The sequence below is a fragment of the Octopus bimaculoides genome, chromosome 5, assembly GCF_046866305.1.
Source record: "Octopus bimaculoides isolate indiv1 chromosome 5, ASM4686630v1, whole genome shotgun sequence".
NCBI lineage: Eukaryota > Metazoa > Mollusca > Cephalopoda > Octopoda > Octopodidae > Octopus > Octopus bimaculoides.
The window spans coordinates 80,153,655-80,168,582 of record NC_142932.1 but is presented as its reverse complement, the minus strand read 5'-3'; the positions used below and the strand labels follow the sequence as shown (position 1 = coordinate 80,168,582).

The 14,928-nt window shown below is 35.8% G+C and overlaps 1 protein-coding gene across 4 annotated transcripts in view; it reads left to right on the top strand.

Annotated features, from left to right (window-relative positions):
- LOC106874959 (contactin) overlaps positions 1 to 14,928 on the top strand; it is a 98,646-nt gene that overhangs the window by 61,083 nt on the left and 22,635 nt on the right. For all 4 annotated transcript variants that reach the window (XM_089352502.1, XM_089352503.1, XM_089352501.1 and 1 more), the window contains 6 exons: positions 580 to 873; positions 3,931 to 4,094; positions 5,842 to 5,968; positions 6,803 to 6,967; positions 9,020 to 9,163; positions 12,516 to 12,610. In XM_089352502.1, the coding sequence (XP_089208628.1) occupies positions 580 to 873; positions 3,931 to 4,094; positions 5,842 to 5,968; positions 6,803 to 6,967; positions 9,020 to 9,163; positions 12,516 to 12,610 (989 nt within the window). The remainder of the gene's footprint in view (positions 1 to 579; positions 874 to 3,930; positions 4,095 to 5,841; positions 5,969 to 6,802; positions 6,968 to 9,019; positions 9,164 to 12,515; positions 12,611 to 14,928) is intronic.

The following is a 14,928-nucleotide window of genomic DNA, read 5'->3' as shown; positions in this document are numbered from 1 at the left end:
AGTTCTTTCCAGTATGAACACAGCCACTTTCTTTCAGAATGAAAAGAGAGAAAAGCAGATTCACCACAACACTTTGTTTATGGACTCTGTAAGGATGGAAGACTGAGTTGACTTCAGCAAGGCCTGAACTTGGAACACGTAGACTTAAAATGAATACCACATAGTATTCTATCTAAAATTCTAATGACTCTGCTAACACATTGTCTTTACACACATACATACACACTTTATTTTCTATTTCTTCCTTTGATGAACAAATGCACATTTTAACTTTCATATTGATGTAAAGAATAAAAGTTTAGAATGGTACAACAATGCAATATAAAACAAAAGATGGACTATATACCTGTTGTAATTTGGTTATCTATAGTCCGATGATATTTCGGAATTACAATTCATTAGATGATATATACCTACATGCTCACACACACACACACACACACACACATGCATCAATTCATTGATGTTCATAATGTTTATATCCAGATGATAGTATGGATGATAATTATAATGCTGATGATGGCTTTTGTTCTCTTTTTTTCTTTTCTTTTCTTTCATCTTGAAATAACACCTGTGTAGAATTGAAGCCAGAATTCTGGAGCAACCCTTTGCTACCCACTACCTTAGCATCTGTACAAGGAAATGTTACCTTACAATGCAGGCCTGAAGCAGCTCCATACCCAACCATAGAGTGGTTTAAAAATGGCATGTCCCTTGGATTAACCGCAGGTTCTACAAGTAACCGATACACTTTATATCACAATGGAAACCTTCTTATAACTGATATAACCTCTGGTGATGCTGGCAGATATAAATGTGAGGCTACAAACAGGTTGGGAACTGCTTCAACAGAGACTGAGCTTTCAGTGAAATGTAAGTAGCAGTTATGTGGAATGCATGATTGCATGGGTGAACACTATATATGTAAGTGTGTATGTATGCGAGAGGGTGGGGTGCTGAAAAGTTTCTGACTTAGGGTAAAAGAAAATACAGGAGGATCAGTTAACTATGATTTTATTCAACATATTCCCTTCTCAGAGTTACACACTTATTGCAGTGGTCCTTCAGTTTTTCTAAGCCCTTTAAAAGAACTCAGAAGATTGGGCCTCCAGCCAGGCCTTTCACAATACCCTTAAACCCAGGAACTTTTCAACACCCTGTTGTGTGTGTGTGTGTGTGTGTGTGTGTACGTATATATATATATGTATGTATGTATGTATGTGTGTGTGTGTATATATATATATATATATATATATATATATATATATATATATATATATAATTGTATGTATATATGTGTGTATATATATATATATATAATTGTATAAAAGTATACTCTGCTTAAATGTGTAGAGTGATCCTTAAATTAACATTTACTTTTTTTTTGTATATAACTATACATAAAGACATATAGATATATATATACACACACACATGCACAAATGTGAAGTGTGGGGTTATAAACCTTACATTATTCTGGTGTTTGTTATGCACACTGTTTGTGATCACAAATGTTATATTGAGGTTGAACACTACTTTGTGAGTTGACAGGCGGTGAAAAGAGCCTCTGTTTGGTATCTGAAGATGCTAGAAATAACAGCCAAATTTCCCTTAACAAATACACACACACTGCCTTATGTATATTTACATTTATGCATGAATCAACGAAGTGAAACCTATATGTTAGCTGGGCATGTCGTATATAGCAACAAGTTCTTCCTCAACCTACACACTGCACAGCAGCTTGGACAAGTATCTTCAGCTACACCTATTGGCTTTACAATGCTTTGTGAGTGAAATTGGTTGACAGAAACTGTGCAAGTGTGTGTTGTGTGTCATAATCATGGTCATCATTGTTTTGATGTTCACTCTTCTATGCTCATATGGATTGGACAGAATTTGTCAAGACAAATTTTCTACATATGGATGCCCATCCTTTTGCTAACCCTCATTCCAATTAATGTAATATTCTCTATGACCGGACATACTTTCACAGAAGATTGGAAATGAAGGATACCACTTGTAGGATGGTGACAAGTGTTTATAAAAATCATGCAATGTTGAGACAAGGAAAGAGATACCTGTGCAGACGTCCATATGCACACAGACACTCACATCCATGCATGTACGCATGCACATATACACACATACACAATGGACTTCTTTCGTTTCCATCTATCAAATCCATTCACAAGGCATTGGTCAGCCTGCGACTGGAGTAGAAGACACTTGACTAAACCCAAAACCATGCGAGATGGAAGTGAACTTAATCACACAGCCATACCTCTCTGTGTATATGTATATCATCATCATCATCATTTAACATCCATTTTCCTTGCTGCATGGGTTGGCTGGTTTGACAGAAGCTGACCAGCTGAAGGGCTGTTCGGGGTCCATGTCTGTTTTGGCATGCTTTCTTCCTAATGCTAACACTTTACAGAATGTACTGAGTGCTTTTACGTAGCACCGGTATGGGTGCTTTTTATGTGGCACCAGTATATATATATATTTTTTTTTGCTTGTGTGCACATTGGTGGGGAGATGCGCAAATATTTACATTCTGTACTCTACATGAAAAGAAGTACTGAGCTACTAACAATGATGTTTGTTGAGGATACCCTATCAACAAATCATCTTCTAGCTCTGTACTTTCAAAGATGTGTGGAATGAAAGATCCTTTACTTGAAATGCAGGTAAGGATGAGCAACAGGGAGAGCATCTGACTGTAAAACAATGCTACTACAATATATATTCATCCAACTCATGCTATTAGGGGAAAAAACAATGTACTAATTACACTCTGTAAAATGGTTTACATTAGAAAGGACATTCTGCTGTAGAAACCATGCCAAAGCTGACATTGGAGCTTGTTGCAGCTTGGTAAATGGATGCTAAATGTTAATGATGATATATGCATGTTTGTGTTTACATGTTTATCAAGTTGTTCTTTTGTGGCAACTTGATGATTCACTAAATTGAGATAGTTAAAGATATGTCCATGCTGAAAGAAATGCAGAGGTCTCTATGATCAATTAATAACCTCTGAAAATGGTGTCTCACAATAGTTGCATGCAAAAGAATAAACAAAATTTTATAAAATTCATTATTAGTGGCGGAAGTAGTATTAGTTCAAAATAGTATTCTGTACATCTTACTTAACATGCATATACTATAGAAGGCCATATAACTGTGATATTCATCTCGAGAAAGCATCTCATATAGGCATATCATGTTAAAAAGCACAGAAGAGTGTCACTAGTAGACAAAAAGTGTCCAGCAGCAGTAATGGGATTGCTAAATCTAAATTTCTACATCTTTGAGCGTCATCAGTAGCAGGTATCCACCAGCAGCCACATGCTTAGCCTTAACTGTTATAGAAAGACTGTGATTAACAAATCACTGGTATCGTAAATAACTAGCAGGTTGGATAAAAATTTGTTATTAGTTCAAAGTGGTATTCTGTCTCCTCCTTGTCATCATTTAACATCTATTTTTCATGCCAGCATGGGGCTGGGTGGTTTGACAGGAGCTGACCAACCAGAGAGCTGTTCAGGTTCCAACTGTCTGTTTTGGCATGGTTTCTACAGCTAGTGCCAACCACTTTACAAAGTGTGCTAGGTGCTTTCTGTGTCACTGGCACAAGTGAGCTTACATAACACTGGTGTGTATGCATTTTATGTGACACCAGCGCCTGCAAGACGAAGACCTCTTGGCTGGAGAGGGAATGGGGACATGGCCATAAAGAACATGCCTGAAAGACACAAGTCTATAGTATTCGTCTAGAGAAAACTTCTTGTAGAGACGTATAGTGCTATAAAGCACAGAAGTATATCAAAAGCAGACGGAAAATAAGGAAATTAAAATCGAACCATTGAGAAAATTTGTCATTTTAATTATCACCTTATCTTTATTTCTACTTTCTTAATACAGCGAGTACTGTAATTAGTATAAAACCAAGAAACACAAAGGTAATATTCAATGAAACTGCTGTTTTAAAATGCCGTGCTTCATACCCTAAAGACTTGGATGTTGTTTATACCTGGTCCTTCAATGGTTACGATATTCATGTGAAAGCTGGTGATCACTATGGAACAGTAAGTCTCATGCTTTTTCTTTATCTTTTCTTCACAGTGACATTTCGCTAGTATGCTTCCATCTTATGAGTGGTTACTGTCTACACGTGTGTATAATATATATATACCATATATGTGTATCTATATGTGTGTGTGTGTATATATGTATGTGGTGTGTATATATGTGTGTGTGTGTGTGTGTATATATATATATATATATATATGTCTGTGTATATATATATGTGTGTGTCTATATATGTATGTGTGTGTATATATATATATATATATATATATATATATATATGCATATGTGTATGTCTATATATGTGTACATATATGCATATATATATATGTGTGTGTGCATATATATACATCTATGTGTGTATATATATGTATGTATATATGAGTGCATATATATGTGTGATATATGTATGTATATATATATATATATATATGTATATATACGTGTGTATATATGTGTATGTTAATTTTAAAAATGATGTTTCTCTCTCTCTTTCTCAACCATGTGAAGTTGTGGGTGTTTGTGATCTGATTCACTAGCATAACTAAAGTGGAGCAGAGAGGGCAGAATCAGGTGTGACAGACTGAAGGACCACCCTGTGCGGCACACACTCTAGCTATGTTAGTAATCTGACTCCTTGACAACTTATGTGTACGTGAGACTCTTAGTACACTCTGGTCTCTTGGATTTAACCCAGTTCAGTCTCCTATAGAAGAGAAGGGTATGATCAAGGCAAGGAATGGAAGTATGTTGTGACCAGCAATGTTTCAGATCATCTGATAACATGATTGATAAAAAGATAGAGACTATGTGAAGTGTACCAATTATTTATTGTTGTTATCTCCAGTGGTCATAAAGTCAAAAATATAGATTTCAAATTTTGGCACAAAGCCAGTAATTTGTGAGAGGGGTAAGTCGATTGCATTAACCCCAGTGCTCAACTGGTACTTATTTTTTCGACCCTGAAAAGATGAAAGGCAAAGTTGACCTTGGTAGATTTGAACTCAGAATGTAAAAACAGATGAAATGCTGCAAAGCATTTTGCCAAGCATGCTAATGATTCTACCAGCTTGCTGCTTTAAGTCAAAAATATTATGCATCTCTGTATAAATCAGATCATAAGTTTATATCTTCCTTCTGGAAGTTGTGTAATTTGTTGTTCTTGTTGAGCTAAGTTGAAATTGGGTTGTCATTTGTACCAGGTTCTGTTTTTTTTTTTTACATTAGACTCAATACCAGTGCTTTGTACTAATCTTCCTACTAATGAGATTCTAGTAAGGTGGAGAATTTGAACTCAAACGTAAAAAATCAGACCAGATGCTGTGAGGCATCTCATCCAACATGTAGGTTTTGTAGAATACAGACTTCATTCAGTATTAGGACTCTTGTCTCCTCCATGGTATGCAAATTTAGCCCATTTGATACCTGTGGCATAGACTTTTGATACCTATAGTAATAAAGTAATCTAAATTAAAATGTCCTATTAAAATTTTATGTGAATTTATGTTCAAAACATTAGTTTTGTTAAAACTAGTTTACTAATGACAGAATTATTTTACTAATATTGTTCATTATTTTTTAACTTACTTGAAAGAAAAGTAATGTATTTCATCAGAAATATGGAAGCAAAAGGGCTAATGAATTATTTTTGCCAATGCAGCCCATAATCAGGTTCATCTGATTCCGGTTTTAATTTGCTCATCAAATTTACTTTTGTTCTTTTTTGTATTTTATACTATTTTCTAGGGTGAAGGAGATGATAAAGGAGACTTATACATCAAAAATGCTGGATTCAAACATGCAGGACAATATTTATGTCAGGTGAAAACAATCATTGGCACAACAAGCGCAGGTGCCTACCTCACAGTCATTGGTAAGTTTTGCAGTATACTTCGTATTTCACTAGACAAGGCTTGTGCAACCTTGTTCAAAGCAGCAAGCCTAGACAGATATCTTCATAAATCAAGCAACACCATCATTGTCATCAGTTTCTCCACTTTTATTAGGTGCAGGCACAAGTTCATTCTTATGGATCTAGAGGAAGATATGGGAAAATGTTTATTTTCATTCATATCATTGTTGCCATTCTAAGTTTGCTTTCCATGCAGGTATGGGCTGGATGGTTCAACAGGATTCTACAAGTTAGAGGACCATATCTTGCTCCAATATGTCTGTTTTGGTAGAATTTTTATGGCTGGATGCCATTCCTAACATCAACCACTTTATTTAGTGTACTACATGTGTTTTATCATGGTACTAGCACTAGAGAAGTTTGTGAATTTGTTAGTTTCATTAGGAGTTTTATGTTTTTTAACATTAGACTCAGCACCAGTGTTCCATACTAATCTTCCTACTAATGAGATTCTAGTAAGGTGGAGAATTTGAATTCAAATGTAAAAAATCAGACCAGATACTGCGAGGCATCTCATCCAACATTTTATATCAATTCTGTCAATCCACTCTCTCAACTTTATTTTATCAACTCTGAAAGGGTGAAAGACAGTAATGTTGTAATTTCTCCTGTAAACAGATCATTCACTGGGCTTCCATACCTTTGAAGAGATCCCTTACTTGAAAAGGTCAACCATAGAAAGGGCGTCTGGCTGTAAAACAATGCTTCAATAATATATTTATTCAACCCATGGGTAAACAGATGTAAAAATAAATGTTGTTGTTTATTCATTTTTTTTTCTTCTTTTGTCAATAGGGCCACCTGGACGACCTCAAGGATTGGCAGCTGAAAAAGTGTTGAATCAAAAGGAAAGTCTGCAATTAGCCTGGTTTGATGGTAGAGACAATGATGCTCCAATCACTTATTATATTATAGAATACCAAACAAATTTCAGCAGTGTTTGGGATTTGTTTGGCTCTGGTTAGTAATGATATTTAAATTAATTTTAAAAAAAAAATTAGTTAAATTGCATAGTTTTAAATAGGTACCACTGAGTGGTGTAGTTCAGCTAATTACAAATACTATCTCAGGGAGGTAAAGTTCACTTAGTTATAAATAGGTACCCTGGATATCCACAGTTCACTTGGCTGTAAAAAAAAGTACCATGTGGATATGAAGTTTACCTTGTAAATAGGTGCCACAGAAAGGTACTAACTATTTACACTTGGCTGTAGATAGACGGTACTACAAGGAGATACAGTTCACTGTAAATTTTAACCATAAAGAAATACAGTTTACCTGGTTAGAAAAAGGTGCCATAGGTAGATTCAGTCCACTTGACTGAGAGGAATTGATGCATTGATAAGTACAGCTCATCAGAGTGTTAATATGTATATTTTCTGATTAACTGAAGTACAGTCTAATTATTTAATGTTTAATTAGTGTACTTCATTGTCAGTCTCATCTCTGATGGCCCTGAAAAAGTTAATTAGACACCACTAAGCTGTATCTTTCTTTCAAATCGCATGTGAAATCAGTTTAGGGTTCAGTGGTATTTTAAGCCTTAAGCATTTAAACCAGCCACATGCAACTCAAATGTTCAACCTGTTTCTGGATCTGGCCTTCCACATCCACCTTATGATGTCATTTTAAAAGTACACAATCTCATCATTGAAGTCCCAAGGTTATGAGATAATGCATGATTTGACAAAAATCTGAATGTGGAAGGATTAAAGAGCTAACAGGATGGGTATGACTAGAAGAGGAGTTTGATTCTACTGCTGGTTTTATCAACATGACAATAGAAGCAGGGTCTCCTTTTGATAGATTCTTCTGGTCATGTAAACTTGAGAACTTGATAACAAATTATTTAAGTTTGACATTATCACAGTTATTATGCTGTATACTCTTCCTGCTGCTAACCACTCAACCATGGAGTACACTAACTGCACATGAAACATGCAACATCATCTCCTAGTCATGTGGTTTTAATCGGTTATATAACAGTATGGTTAAATGGTTTGCAACCACAAGGTCCTGATTTGATTCCAGTGTGTGGCAACATGGCTAAATGTCTGGCCATCGCAAAGAAGAGGCACTGTTTGCCATGAAGCACAATGCAACTATGATCTTACCCTTTTTTTGTTTTCATCTGTAAATGAGAACTTTAGCTTTTGCAATAACTCCAATGGTTAGATTGCTCATATTAACTTCCAGCAATGTCACCACTCTTGAAGAGTTGCAAGCTGAGAGATGCAGGAAAAAATATTGCTTAGAGAAAATGTTGGAATTTTAAGGTTCTGGAGAAAATGGACTTGGTGTATGGTTAGTGTGAGACCTGAGAGAAGGGTTGAACACACACAAAAGGAGGATAGATGAATGAGTCAAAAGTGGCTGAGAAAAAAAGCTAGTGAAATAGTGTAGCTGCTAATGAACATAGAAAATTTTTCTATTAGAAGAGTTATCTTCTGATATGTTCTTTTATTAACATTTCTGAGGGGTTACTAAGAGAATGAGTTGGATTATAGGGAAGACAAAAAGGTGTGATGACACAACAACCTTACCTACTACCTGGAGCCCATGTGAACAAGACAGTCTAAAGATATATATATCAGTGGAGACAGTTCAAGGAAAAGTTCCTCTTTCAGAAGTGGCACTAACCCAGGAATGAATGGATAAAGATTAAGCAATAAAAACATTAATAAATATGAATAATATTGCAATTAACATAAGCAGCTTGAAAAACAATGACACACATATTTCAACTCACATCTCTAATTGGTCCCATGAGATGTAATTTAACTAAAAAATGACATAACATGAAGTTTATTAGCTTATATCAGTTTTAATAAATGGTTTGTACATATTTTCATATGTATGCTATTTAATTTTTACCCCTTCAGTTTTGGTTTTTAGGTGTTTTTTTTTAAATTTTTATGCTTTTAAATATGTTCACAGACTGATGTAAAGTCAAATAAATCAACTGTGTATTAAAAGACATAAATTATATTAAACCTTATTTTTACATTCTAGTAATTTCTAGACATTTGGTTGAAGTCAGTACTGAAAGTGGTCAACTCAAAACTATCATACATGGTTTAATTCCTGCTGTTAGCTATCGGTTTCGTATGGGAGCTATAAACAGTTATGGAACTGGAGAAAAAAGTCTTCCTACAAGTAAGTTACAAATTTCTTTGTCATTCAGTGTTGTTAGTGTTCAGATTTAAATTTGCCAAAATGTAAGTAACAGGTATTCTCAGACCATTGTTACCCATGAATAATATACAGTCTGCATATCATCACGTGTGTGAACATTAGACTTAACTATGGAATGAAATCAAGGACATAACTGAAAAAAAAAATGGTACAAGATCAAGTGTTACACTTCAAATAACCTTAACTATGGAAAGAAATCAAATGTGGAACAGGTTCAAGTTTTAGACTTCAAACAAGTTTTAACTATAGAAGGAAATCAAAGATATAATCAAAAACTTGGACAAAATAAAGCAAATTAAACGACCTTAACTTGTCATCATCATCACTGTTTTAATGTCCTCTTTTCCATACTTGCATGTTGAGGTGGATTTTCTATAGCCAGATGCCCTTCCTGTCACCAACCCTACCCGTTTCCAAGCAAGTTAATATTTGCTTATGTCCAGATATATTTTCATGCAAGACTTGAAATTGACACTGTTGTATGATGGTGACATTCATTTACAAATGTCATGCAATGCCAGGACAGGAAGATGCACACACATACACACATGAGCATACACATGCACACACAATGGATTTCTTTTATTTTGTTCTGAGTGCTCTGGCACCTAAAACAATTAGCAAAAGCATAGGTCTTACCATATCATATTCACTTGTGAATGACAGTTATGTTTTTTAAATCTCATCAGCCAAGCATAGTCTGACAGATTATTTTCACAGTGAATAAAAATAAGTTTTCTTATTAGTGTATACTTTGAAATCTCCATTAATAGAAGAATCTTGCAAACCACATTTTGATTAAAATATATTAAAATTGGAATTCATAAGAATTTTCTAGGCAGTGTAGATGTTAATAATTGCTTTCTTTTAGTAAAAGTTACAACAGTAAAAGGGTAAAGACTTCTTTCTGTCAGGAATGACTTTGGGATTGCACCTAGAGAGTTCTCCTCTGAAGCACACAAGTCCAGGCAAGGTTGTTTATGCAAGACCAGCAGTCACCCATGCATAGCAATCTCCCCTCTCCATGCCATTGATGTTATCCAAGGGAAAGACAAAGGCCGATACAGCTTGGCACTAGTGATGTTGCAACTCATTTCTACAGCTGAGTGAACGAGAGCAATGTGAAATAAAGTGTCTTGCTCAAGAACACAACACTCAACTCAGTTCAAGAATCAAACTCACTACTTCAGATTGTGATCCCAATGCTCTAACCACTGAGCCATGCACCTTCATAAGTTAGATAATCACAACTAATTAACAAGCAGCTTTCTTATAGTAGAGATAGTTAGGAGAAAATATATCAATAGCTCATTATAGAGTCATCATCATCATCGTTTAACGTCCGCTTTCCATGCTAGCATGAGTTCAGCGATTTGACTGAGGACTGGTGAAACCAGATGGCTACACCAGGCTCCAATCTGATTTGGCAGAGTTTCTACAGCTGGATGCCCTTCCTAACGCCAACCACTCCGAGAGTGTAGTGGGTGCTTTTACGTGCCACAGGCACGAAGGCCAGTCAGGCGGTACTGGTGATGAGTCATTCTATATTTTATGTGAGATGAACCTCGTGAATGAAAAATACAAATATAACAATAAGGAAAGTAAATTTTAGATTGAAGGTTCCCTGATTTGCATTCACTAAGATCTAGCTTCAAACCCATTACACAGAATCTGAAACAAGTGTCTTTTACTATAGCCTTTGGTAGATCCAGTCCTTGTGAATGAAAATGGGTTGATGGAAACTGCATGAAACCCCATCAGATTATACCTGAGTTTCAAAGATTCAGCATTGCTACATACTGTGTCATGCTAATTATCCCTGGCAAGTACATTAAAGTATGTGTGTCTGCGGAATACTTGATCACTTACGTGCTAAGCCAATGTGTAAGCTGTTGAAATTCTCATGTTCATAAATAACAGCAATCATCATTGTTTAACATCTGCCTTCCATGCTGGCATGGGTGAGACGGTTTGACAGGAGCTGGCCAAGCAGGAGCCCACACCAGGTTACTGTGACTGTTTTGACAGGATTTTTAGTGCAGGCAAGACTGTGTGGTAAGAAGCAAGTGTCTTATACTATAGCTTTGGGCCAGCCAAAGTCTTGTCAGTAGACTTGGTAGACAGAAATTGAAAGAAGCCCGTCATGTATGTATAGATATGTGTGTGTGTCTGTTTGTCCCTTACCATTGCTTGACAACTGGTGTTGGTGTGCCTTGAGGGGTTTTAGTTAAATAAATTGACACCAGGACTTACTTTTTAAGCCTAGTACTTATTCCATCATCTCTTTTGCTGAACTGCTAAGTTATGGGGATACATATAAACGACTGGCTTCTTTCAGTTTCTATCTACCAAAGCCACTCATAAGGCTTTGTTCAGCCTGTGGTTACAGTAGAAGACACTTACCCAAGGTGTCGCACACAAGGACTGAACCTGGAACAATGTGGTTGGGAAGCAAGCTTCTTGCCATACAATCATGCCTGTACCTTTATATATATATATATATATATATATATATATACACACATATAATAATAACATTAGGGATAAAAATCCTAATTTACAGGTAAAAACTCAATTAAATTCAATTTATCAAAAATTTAAATTAAATTAAGTTTCACAGTACATAATATATAAATATATAATTTAGAGAAAAGAACCAAAGTTCATAAACTCATCCATGAAAATCCACAGTCACATATAGCAAAAATTAATGAGTAAATACACTATAAATAAGTATAAAATACAAAGTAAAAATCATAAAATAATAATTATTTACTTATTAATTTTCTCTATATGTGACTGTGGATTTTCATGGATGAGTTTATGAACTTTGGTTCTTTTCTCTAAATTATATATTTATATATATACATACATATATATATATATATATATATATATATATACACACACACACACACACACACACACATACGCATGCACACACTTGATAGGTGAACAAATGAAGGGAAATAGCATTCAATACGTTTAGTAGGAGCTGTGTTTAATGAGTTGTCACAGTCTCATGTTAAAGTCCTACTTACGTTGATTCATACCTATATCCTTAGATGTATGAAGTCAGAATGAGAAGAATTTAAAATTTATTTTGGGTGAGAACATTTTTGGTCCACCATTGGTCTAAAGGAGATAATCTGACTCTGTACCAATCTTTGTTCTCATTATTTTTCTCTTTTTTTTTTTCTCTTGCCTCTTCTTCTCCCCTCATCTCTTTTTCTCTCCATCTCTCAATCTTTTTCTGTTTATTTCACTCGCCTGCTCCTTTTCTCATTATAGTTTTTGTTTCCGTCCATTCTAGGTTGGATCAAAATAGACCCTGATGCACCCAGAAAAGCCCCCGAAGAGGTGGGTGGTGGTGGAGGTAAAGTCAGTACACTGGTCATCACTTGGAAGGTAAGAGGTTAACCCTACATCTACCCATGGTTGTTGTTGTTTAGTCCCAGGCCATGATCAAGTAACCTTCCTCAAGACAAAATACTCATTTCAAATTTTGGTACTTCCCAGTAACAAGGTACCACTGCATGGTCACTTGGGCAAGTGTCTTCTACTATAGTCTCAGACTGAACAAAGCCCTGTGAGTGGCCTTGGTAGATAGAAACTGAAAAGAAGCCCGTCATATATATATATATATATATATATATATATATATATATATATATATATGATATTTATGTGTGTGTCTGTTTGTCCGCCTACCATTGCTTGACAACTGATGCTGGTGTGTTTATATACCCCGTAACTTAGTGGTTCGGCAAAAGAGTCCGATAGAATAAGTACTAGGCTTACAAAGGATAAGTCCTGGGGTCAATTTCTTCAACTAAAACCCTTTAAGGTGGTGCTCCAGCATGGACTGAGTCCAATGACTGAAACATAGTAAAAGAATAAAAGGATATGGAGTGGCTGTGTGATATGTAGCTTGCTTACCAACCACATGGTTCCGGGTTCATTCCCACTGTGTGGCACCTTGGGCAAGTGTCTTCTACTATAGCCTCGGGCCGACCAAAGCCTTGTGAGTGGATTTGGTAGACGGAAGCTGAAAGAAGCCCGTCGTATATATATATAGAGTTATTAATATTTCTAAGTCTCTCTAAAGGAGACTACGGCAGCGGTACTGGAAATTAATAGTTATCGCCAAGCCAACATGGCAGTCCCAAATTTAGGACGAAAGCTGCTGTGAATTAGCTCCAAGAAGCTATCGCCTCTAGCTAGCTATGTGACACACGAAACCTGTGTCCTTTATAACCTTCGAACAGGGGAGGTCAGCAGCTTCCTCTTGCTGGTTTGGCATCTGCAGACTAGACTAGTTTCAGGGTGTTGCCCCTTGTCAATGCAGAGCAGCCAAGCTCCAGCCAGGCAGCGCTACTGACTGTCTGTTTGAAGGTTATTTATCTAATTTCAGTGGAATCTATCCACTGGTACATATATATATATATATATGTGTGTGTGTGTGTGTGTGTGTTTATGTTTGTGCCCCAAACATCGTCTGATAACCGATGGTGGTGTGTTTACGTCCCTGTAACTTAGCAGTTCGGCAAAAGAGACCGATAGAATAAGTACTAGGCTTCCAAAGAATAAGTCCTGGGGTTGATTTGCTCAACTAAAGGGTGGTGCTCCAGCATGGCTGCAGTCAAATGACTGAAACAAGTAAAAGAGTATATGTATGTGTCTGCAATGGTGCATGCAAAATGAACACCTGTATACACATGCATTGTTTTCAAGAACATTAAAGGTATTTTTCTGGAAAATTGCTTAAACAGCAATGCAATAGGGTAGGGAGATACTGATGTTTATAGTAATATTACCATGAGAACTACAAATGAAATAAAAGTGTCAGCTTGAAGCAACTAATTTTGCATGTGTCATTCACAAAGGTTTTTAAATGAAATAACCTAACGATAAGAAGTGATTTTAAATTCTCAAACGCAGGATAATGCTAATAATATAGCCTGCAAAATAGGGGTAGTTTATCCTGTTCAGGCTATATTATTAGCATTATCCTGCATTTGAGAATTTAAAATCACTTCTTTTACTTTCTAAGACATCACAACGCTTCTAAAAGCAAACTTTGTTTGTTTGTTTACGTTTATCGTAATTTGAATTAATAACGATAAGCGTTTCCTTCAAACTTTCATTTCATATTTCAAAAAGTATTTGGACAATGAATATTTAAAAGAAAACCAGGCTCAGTCTACCAGCTGATGATTAGAAATGAGCAATTTGGAGAACTGAAAATCAGGACCTTTCAATTAGAATGTATTAAAGAATACTCTACATTTATATATGTATGTATATATGTTTATATATGTATATATATTTATATATCACGAGTTGTGTTCCATTGCAACGCTTGGTGGTTCCAGATTGCGGAGCAGCATAACAGGCGTTTCAACTTTAAGTGATAATATGTGGGGAGGTAGTCCTGGAGGCTCCAACGAATTGAGAAATACAGGAGGATAGTTCACCACTTCATTTGTATCTGGAACTGTATCAACAGACTTGTAAGTTTGAAGATTGCCGGAAAGAGAATGCATCAGGTGTTGATTAATTTTTGTAACAGCTACGTTTTTTGGAGCTAATATTGCTCTTTCACATAGCCAATTGTGATTTTGGTAGTTTTGTTTAAAGTTGGGAAAGACTTTGTGTTTGAGGTCATCTACAGAATTAACAACAGAACAAAATGGCCGGAGGTCTGCAACGAAATAATTTTACTC